The 9,355-nt window shown below is 41.1% G+C and overlaps 1 protein-coding gene across 1 annotated transcript; it reads right to left on the bottom strand.

Moving 5' to 3' along the window:
* Nucleotides 1-524: 524 nt before the first annotated feature.
* LOC141086693 (keratin, type I cytoskeletal 19-like) lies at nucleotides 525-8,802 on the bottom strand. Its single transcript, XM_073572912.1, has 8 exons — nucleotides 8,035-8,802; nucleotides 7,790-7,872; nucleotides 5,199-5,355; nucleotides 4,951-5,112; nucleotides 4,099-4,224; nucleotides 3,476-3,696; nucleotides 2,725-2,759; nucleotides 525-583 (listed from the first exon to the last, which is right to left on the bottom strand). Exons 1-8 carry the CDS (start codon nucleotides 8,800-8,802, stop codon nucleotides 525-527), a joined length of 1,611 nt encoding a protein of 536 aa, XP_073429013.1.
* Between the last annotated feature and the right edge of the window lie 553 nt (nucleotides 8,803-9,355).

The following is a 9,355-nucleotide window of genomic DNA, read 5'->3' on the forward strand; positions in this document are numbered from 1 at the left end:
AATAGTTTTCAAATGTGGGTTACATCACATTTTGTCAGGGGAAGAAAAGTATCTGCTGAACTTTTGGTTAATTATTAATGGATACATGTCTGCACAATAATCGGATAATGTATTAATGGACGCCTCTTTGTTAGTTAAGGATAATATTTGTCAGGTTTTATAATGTAGTGATAGGGTAGAACCTAAACGAAGGGTTGAGTATTTTAGGTTTTTCAACTGGATGAGATAAAACGTACACTCATTATCTCACCCCCTCAGCTCAAGAAGGGTATTCTATATAAGAAGTATAAAAATATAATGTTCCTTCTCCTAATTAAAACCAGCATAACACATCTATAGGAATAAACATTATATTGATATTTTTTTTCCTCATAAACCATTAAACAAAGAATCACTTTCTTAATACCTCCAATGACTAATACAAAGAGAATATATGTAAATGATGTAGAATTATATTTTTTTAGCATTATTGTCCATGTTTTTTTGCTTGGTCTTCATATTCCTCCAATGTGGGTTGCATACAATTAGCATTTGGGTTCATGACAATGCTCAGTGGTGTGATGGGCAATTTTGTGGTGAGACCCTAAAGAAAGAAAACACTGGAATGTAGAATTAGTCTATAAGATATATTGACATTATTATTATTTGATAAATACAAGATACCGTATATACTCGTGTATAAGCCGACCCGAGTGTAAGCCGTCCCCCCTAATTTTGCCACAAAAAACTGGGAAAACTTATTGACTTGCATATAAGCCTTGGATGGAAAATGCAGCAGCTACTGTTAAATTTCAAAAATAAAAATAGATACCAATAAAAGTAAAATTAATAGAGAAATCAGTAGGTTAAATGATTTTGAATATCCATATTGAATCAGGAGCCCCATATAATGCTTCATACAGTTCTTGATGGCCACATAAGATGCTCCATACAAAATACACCCCATATAATGCTGCACAAAGATTAATAATGGCTCCATAAGATGCTCCATAGAATAATATGCCCCATATGCTGCTCCATAAAGGTTATGGCCCCATAAAATGCTCCATAGAGTATGACCCATAAGATGCTCCATAGAACATGCCCCATATGCTGCCCCATAAAATGCTCCATAGATTATGCCCCCATGTGCTGTACCATAAGGCTCCATAGATTATGCCCCATGTGCTGCTCCATAAGATGCTACATAGATTATGCCCCCATATGCTGCCCCATAAGATGCTCCATAGATTATGCGCCATATGCTGCCCCATAAAATGCTCCATAGATTATGCCCCATATGCTGCCCCATAAGAAGCTCCATAGATTATGCCCCATATGCTGCCCCATAAGATGCTCAATAGATTATGCCCCCAGATGCTGCTCCATAAGATGCTCCATAGATTATGCCCCCATATGCTGCCCCATAAGATGCTACATAGATTATGCCCCCATATGCTGCCCCATAAGATGCTCCATAGATTATGCCTACATATGTTGCTGCTGCAAATAAAAAAATTGGCATACTCACCTCTCGTTGCTGGGGGTCAGGTGCCGGTGTCCTAAGCAGGCGGGGACACTGGCGTGCTATGGGGGACAGGTGCTGGTGTCGTCCCTGGCTCAGGACCCTAGCACTGGTGATATTTACAGATCCCCGCTCCATCGCTGCTTGTCGCTCTGTCTTCCGGGTCTTCTGTTAGTGACTATTCAGGTAGAGGGTGCGACGTGCACTAACTACGTCATCGCGCCCTCTGACCTGAACATCACAGCTAGAGGACAGAGCGGTGTGCAGCGGTGGAACCAGGACAGGTGAATATCGCATATACTTAACCCCTCCTGGTGCGGTCTCTGCAGCCCCACTTCTTCCACGGTCTCCAGCAACTATTCCTTCCTTCAGTGGTCACGTGGTACCACTCATTAAAGTCATGACTATATTCACATATGCACATATTCATGACTTTAATGAGCGCTACCACGTGACTGCTGAAGAAAAGAGCCTGAGACTGTGGGCAGAGACATGCCAGGAGGGGTAAGTATGATCTGAAACCCCCGCTCCCCATCCCCCGCTGACTCCCTAGTGAATATGGCTCGCGTATAAGCCGAGAGGGAGACTTTCAGCCCAAAAAAATGGGCTGAAAATCTCGGCTTCTACGCGAGTATATACGGTTATAGTAACATAGTAACATAGTTATTAAGGTTGAAGGGAGACTTTAAGTCCATCTAGTTCAACCCATATCCTATCCTAACTTGCCCTAACATGTTGATCCAGAGGAAGGCAAAAAAAACCCATGTGGCAACAGTAAGCTTCACATTGGGGAAAAAAATTCCTTCCCGACTCCACATACGGCAATCAGACTAGCTCCCTGGATCAACGCAATATTAAGGAGACTAGTGTATATACCCTGTAATATTATACGTTTCAAGAAAGGCATCCAGTCCCTTCTTAAATTTTAGTAGTGAATCACTCATTACAACATCATATGGCAGAGAGTTCCATAGTCTCACTGCTCTTACAGTAAAGAATCCGCGTCTGTGAGTATGCTTAAACCTTCTTATAGTCTGAAGCCAAAATCGTTTATGGAAGAAGAATCCTTATTTTGTGCTAAGCTGGAAAGGCGCATACCTGAGCAATATATTTAGAATGCAAATAGGTGGCAATCTGCATAGAGCCGTGACGTGATAAGCTGGTGGAGGCAATTTATGTAGCAGAAATCTTGGTGTACAATCATCAGTTGATGAACTTACCATGCTTTCCACTTGACATGTGATGTTCTGAAACACTAAAAATCAAACCAGCACATTAGTTATTAAGTGAAGTAAATTAAAAATTTATAATAAAATTAAATGAATATCAAGCAACAGATAACCAGTATGTAATATGTATGCCTCTGAAAAAGAAAGAAAACTGTCTCTAGCATCATTGGACCTCATAAGTCAGAGTCCAACCCTTTAACAAATCATTACTGGGAATATCACCTGAGCCAGGATCTCATTTCCCCTAAAAATGGTACCCTTAAATAAACAATTTGTTTATGGTATAGTCCCTCACCATTAGTCAATTGGGTACTGGATGATTCTTGGGCAGGACTGTGACATAGCTCCAGGGTGTCCTTTTTGAGACTCCAGCTGGCCTAAGAAGTCTAAATGTCCAAAATGGAAAAAAACTATGCAAATAACGTCTTGAATGGAGCTGAACTTTACAACCAAAAGCTTTTTAGTTTATTCTACCCTTTTAAGAGAAAGAGTGAAAGGCCAAAAGGGTGTGTAATACTTCAAAGCTCTTGTGGTGGTGCTGTGTAAAAATGAAATACTTGTGAAGTTCCCCTACAGAAATTGTTTCTAAGCAGTAGGACACCCTTTGATCATTTTATTTTGAGCAAAACCAAAATTGTGTAAGAGGACAATCATTTTGAATAGCCTTGACATAAAATAACAATCTAAAGTGACTTCTTTAATTACTCATCTGAACATTTGTGTCATTCAGTGATATACATACTGAATATCATGCCCATCCAGGAGGCGTTTGTAAGTGGCGATCTCCATCTCCAGGTGGGTCTTCTGATCCATTAGGATTTTGTACTCATAGTTCTGACGTTCTAGATCAGACCTGACTTGTCCCAACTGAGACTCGACACTGTTGATCATTGCTTGTAACTGGGCAATTTGGGAGCCGTAAGTAGCTTGGGTCTCTGCCAATGTGCACTCCAGGGCTGATGTCTGATATTAAAAACATAGCAGGGTTAAAGCATTGAATTCATTTATGTGTCACATGTCTGACTGAGTGGTGTTGTTTTCTTAGACTGAAGCTTCAATCACCTTGTAATTATCCTTACTGGAACTACAGCAACTACAGCAGCATATCAAACCCAGTCCAACTCTGCCCCTCCTGTGATAAGCAGCTTGCTGTCTATAGACAATGTACATAAGGAGCCTGGTGAGGGCTGGGTCAGCTTTCAAAGCTTTGCTCTGCTCTGATTGTGTCAGAACCTCTGCACCCAGTAAACTAAGTGACACATTACTGGATACAGAGTCTCTTTGCCTATATCATGCTGCTCTCAGATGAGGTAGCAAAAACCTGCTGACAGATTCCCTTTAAAGAAATCTATAAGTCTTTCTCACCATGCTCAGTTGGCTCTGCAGTTCAATCTCCAAGGTCTGGACAGTGCGCTTCAGTTCAATAACCTCAGTTTGAACAGACTGAAGTTGTTCGGAACCTGAAGCTACTTGAAGATTCAGCTCTTGACTCTGTAGATACACAAAAAGCTTGAGTTCTATATTTACTATACATTAATGGGCAAATTCATATATCACATAAGATACATTTTTTTTCTAGAACTCTGTTGTAAAACTGCTGAAATATCCTAATGTCTTTTTTTCATTTCTACCTTTTAGCATTTTTACATCAGTACTGGCCAGCTCTGCCAACTTTTTGAAAAGTGGTTGAAAGGGGCATAGCAGACAAAATCATCAAGACACCGGTCTTGATGAATGGGGACCCGTGACATTTGAATAAGACTTGCTGCGTGAGCAACATAATGATATTTAAAGTATTTTTACTTTATTATCTTCATTTGTATTTTATACCTCGAGGACCTCTTTTCAATAAAGGTCATGATCGATATTTGACAGCAAGTTGAGATGGGAAGTGAAAAATATGACTAATAACCAATGTTCTTTAGGTTCGCAAGTATCTCCTTGCTCCATGTCAGACCATAGTAGGTATGTTGATGTGAATCTAAACTGGTTTAACAATGGGGCTTGACATAAGTGCCCATTTCTATATTCACAGCAGCCATGGATTGGGGATCAGAAATGCCAATTCTGAAGTTAGATATGGGATTTAAAGATGGGTATGCTGTAAAGGTTTAAGATTGGAAGAACCCTTCAAGAGGTTTTTGTACCCAGGGAGCTACATGGTACAGTTAATCAATTCTTACTGCCCATCATTTTAATATCTTAAAGGAACATTACCCTTTGTCTGAACATGTTCTCTGCATCTCTCAGATTTCTGTCCATCAGATTCTCATATTCATCTCGGATTTCAGACAGGGCTCTGTTCAAGTCAATAGATGGGGCAGCATTCAATTCAACATTAATTCTGGCTCCAAGTTGAGCACGAAGACTGTTCACTTCCTATGGTGCAAGATAAAGGTTTACAAGGTTCTAAAATTCTGCTTAGTCTATCAACTAATTTAATAGAGGCAATGCATCCATAATACCTCTTCATGATTTCTTTTCATCTCCTGTAATTTTTCTTGAAGGTTTTGAACTTGCATCTGAAGACCACATACTTCTTGGTTAAGTCCTTCCAGGACCCTACGTAGAGCATTCACATCTGCTTCAATATTATTACGCATGCTGAGCTCCATCTGATACCTGGAAAGCAAGCAGCAGACATATTTTTACGAAAGTGAATAGAACAAGGTGTTCATCATAGTGAGTCTTCAACATGTCAAATGACAACACCCCAGCCAAGACTGACAAATTGTGATAGGCATAGTGCAAGGCTTAAAGGGAACCTGTTAACTGATTCATGCTGTCCAAACATATGATTCAAAGCTGGGCTACACTGGTGTTTTAGCAAAATAAACTTTACAGATCCAGCAGAGGACTATAGAGAGACCAGACTAGTTGAGCTCCTCCCCCCAGATGGCTCTTCCCAGTACTACCAGAGGTAAATTGACAGGACTCTCGCGATGTACATACAGTATGAGGGAAAGATCTTTATAATTTCATTTTACTAGTCTTTGCATCCATATTCTATGCAACACCTTCTTAGGCTTTGTGCTAAGCATAATACATATAACATCATGATAATAAGGCTCAATGATCCTATTATTACAATATCTTAAAATTTGTAAGTGTGGGGGTCCATGTCCATATATTTGTACTGTGAATTATGGTATTCAAGTTACAGAATTCTTTATAAAGAATATATAATGAAGTAGATTTAGTAAGCCAACACTGCCCAAATTCTTTCAAATTGTCCTAAAAATTACTAGTTTTAAAAATTGCATTGAAAAGGGAGAGTGCTAATTGGGGTAGAACAATGTGACAAATTTATCAATACATCTCATTTGTGCTCAAACTTTTGATTTAAAGTAAGCCACACAAGATAATGTGAAAAAGAGATATTATTTTAGGATGTGTCATTCCATACATCACTGTGATAAATATGGCTAAGTTTATCTTTAGTTTTTATTTAAACTTAGGATTGATAAATGTGTATACTCTTTAGGGGGTTTTACACATAGCGATATCGCTAGCAATATCGCTAAAGCATAACCGATTTGGTGACGCAGCAGCGATATCGCTAGCGATATCGCTACGTGTGATACTTACCTCCAACCGGCTCCCCCGCTGTCTGTCGTTGATCGTGCGAGATCGCGCAGCTCCATTTCTCGTCGGGCGCTTCCTGCTGGTGCCGACGAACGACACGTGGACGCGGGCGGGAGGACGTCAGGATCGCCACGTCTGAAAGGTACGGTAAGTAACGACCGCTGTATCGCTGCTGCATCGCTGTGAGATCTGCCTGTGTGACAGCTCACTAGCGACCATTTAGCGATGCACCAGCGATCCTGACCAGGTCGTATCGTTGTCGGGATCGCTGGTGCATCGCTAAATGTAAAGGGGCCTTTTGTTCTATTTGTTATGCACTGATGTTAAGCTGGAGTCACACACAGCGACTTACCAGCGATCCCGACAACGATATCAACGTTTCAGGATCGCTGGTAAGTCGCTATGTGATCTCTGGTGAGCTGTCAAACAGACAGCTTCACCAGCAATCAGCACAGCGATGCCGAGCGCGCGGCATCGCTGTGTTTGTTAGCGCTGATGCCATCCCTGTAAAAAAATATAATTAAATTAAAAAATATTGTTATTCTCACCTTCCGACGTCCCGCGCAGCCATCCCGCCTCTCTTCACGCTCCCTGTCCCAGTGATCCTTTGCACGAATGACCGCGAGACTTCGCGCTCCCGCGAGACCGTGACATTCTCGCGGTCATTCTCGCAAAGGATCACTGGGACCGGAGCGGGGAGAGAGGTAGGATGGCTGCTCGGGACATCGGAAGGTGAGAATAACAATATATATTTTTTTTTTTATTATTTTTTACAGCTGATCGCTGGTCTCCCGCCTGTCACACGCAGCGATGCGTGCTGGCCAGCGGGAGACCAGCGATGAAAAAAAAGTCCAGAGGTTTCTTGCAGCGATCAGCGATACTGGCAGGGGGGCTGCTCGCTGATCGCTGTCACACACAGCGATCTCGCTGGTGAGATCGCTGTTACGTCACAAAAGTTGTGACTCAGCAGGGATCTCGCTAGCGAGATTGCTATGTGTGACTCCAGCTTTAGACAGCCGTGGAAGCAATCAGCCGATATCTGCAGATACAGCGCCTTCAAACTGCAGCAAAAAACTAATCATGTCTAGCCGATAGTGTGCTCAGTCAGGCTTAAATAGCCCATATCTACCAGAGCAAGAGTCTGCTGGGGATAGCGCTCTATGACATCTATATACAAAACAGTATACATATGTTGACCTAAAAAGGTTAACCTCTTTAAATGCATCCCAACGACCCTAATCAACATACAGATCAGAAGATGTTGCTGTATAAATCATCTATTTCAAGAAAGACATTTGGAAATATAATCTGTTATGTTAAAGGTTCTGCAGGGGTGGAGTAAGACAAAGAACACCAATGATAAAAGTCATGCATCCCCCTCTTTGCCCTGAACCCACACACTTAAAGCCTATTAGTATTAGTTATTTTTTTTGAGAGGTTAATAAATAGAAATAATAATTGTGTTACATACTTGTCACGGAAGTCATCAGCAGCTAATCTAGCATTATCAATCTGCAGAATGATTCTTGCATTTTCCAAGGTAGCTCCTGCAATCTATAAAATACATGAACATTTTAAGCTTTTTGTTGGGATATTAAGAGTCAGATTCATTAATATTTGCAAATGTGTAATACTAAATAAAGTTTTATATTGCATTTCTAATATACTAAATTTGGTGATATAGTAAATATAATTTTGGGATATCTGCCACTTTACCTGGTTCTGGAGTTCAGAGATCGTCCTGAAGTACTGGCTGGAGTCAGGTAGTGAGCTGGGAGCATTATTGGCGTACCATTCACAGATTTTGCGATCCAAATGGGCATTTTCTTGTTCGAGAGCATGCACTTTATCCAAGTAGGAAGATAAGCGCTCATTTAATATTTGCATCGTTTGTTTTTCATTAATACCGAGTAGACCATCATTCTTCCAACCACCAAGACCTCCTGAGCTTGCATAATGACTATGGTCTCCATAATGGCTGCTAGACGCATGCTTGGAAAATGAGACTGCTTTACAGCTTGATCCACTATGGTGACTTAAAGATTTGTGGTGGCTTCCATGATGGGACATGTTTGAACCATGTGAGGCTCCATGATGTGACAGATGGGAGCCTCCATGGGACATATGAGAGCTACCATGATGCATTTTATGGGAGCCTCCTGGATGGGACATATGAGAAGATGACAGGTGAGATTTATGGAATCCTCCATGATGAGTTAAATGAGATCCTCCCATGTGGTGGGAAAAGTGAGAGCTTCCATGATGGGATCTTCCAGAGTGAGGAGATGAATGACAGCTACCATGATGAGATCCTCCTGAGTGGTGGGACAAATGAGAGCTACCATGGTGGAGCAAATGTGATCCTCCATGCTGAGAGAAATGGGAACCTCCAAGATGGGATGAATGAGAACCTCCATGATGAGACACATGGGATCCTCCTTGATGTGATCCTCCATGATGAGATGAAGACATATGGCTGAACATAATGGGAAAATGGCCTCCTTTGTGGCAATTTCCTTTATGACCACCAAATGAGTAATGACCATGGCTGGTGGTGTGCTTCATGTTGACAAGAAAAGAGAAAGAAGTGGAAAGGGAAAAGAAGTACAACTGGATAGATCTTAAGTCTACGATTGAAGTGTGATACTGCCTCGCTGCCTTCCTATTTATATATGGAGCAGGAGGTGTTGCATATATAACTTTATGTGCTTTTTTTGTGTTTTACTAGTTTAGGTCTTTATTGACTAATAATTCTTGGGTTGATCAGCTGGAGCTTGTGTTTTTATAGTGTGTATTACATACAATGCTAAAAGTAGGTGGAGGGATTCCTGCATATTTGAAGTGATGCTTTGCATCAGACATTTCCACACCCATACAAATTACATAAGCTCCATAAGCGGTCTATTTAACCCCTTAATGTCCATTGACGTGCTTAGTCTATCATGGCCGGGTGTAACTTTCTGCGTCATGACGTACTGTGCACGTCATTCATTTGAACTGTCACTGCGTATAAACACGCAGTGACAGTTCAGTGCCG

Source organism: Dendrobates tinctorius, unplaced genomic scaffold, assembly GCF_039654945.1.
Source record: "Dendrobates tinctorius isolate UK_male_01 unplaced genomic scaffold, ASM3965494v1 ptg000032l, whole genome shotgun sequence".
Lineage (NCBI taxonomy): Eukaryota > Metazoa > Chordata > Amphibia > Anura > Dendrobatidae > Dendrobates > Dendrobates tinctorius.

Bases quoted from the DNA above. Each gene is read 5' to 3' on its own strand.
- LOC141086693 (XM_073572912.1), bottom strand. From the start codon at position 8,802: ATGTTCAGCCATATGTCTTCATCTCATCATGGAGGATCACATCAAGGA. The intron at 7,873-8,034 runs GTAAAGTGGCAG...TGTATTTTATAG, and splicing joins TCTCTGAACTCCAGAACCAG to ATTGCAGGAGCTACCTTGGA. The intron at 4,225-4,950 runs GTAATGTTCCTT...GTGTATCTACAG, and splicing joins AGAACATGTTCAGACAAAGG to AGTCAAGAGCTGAATCTTCA.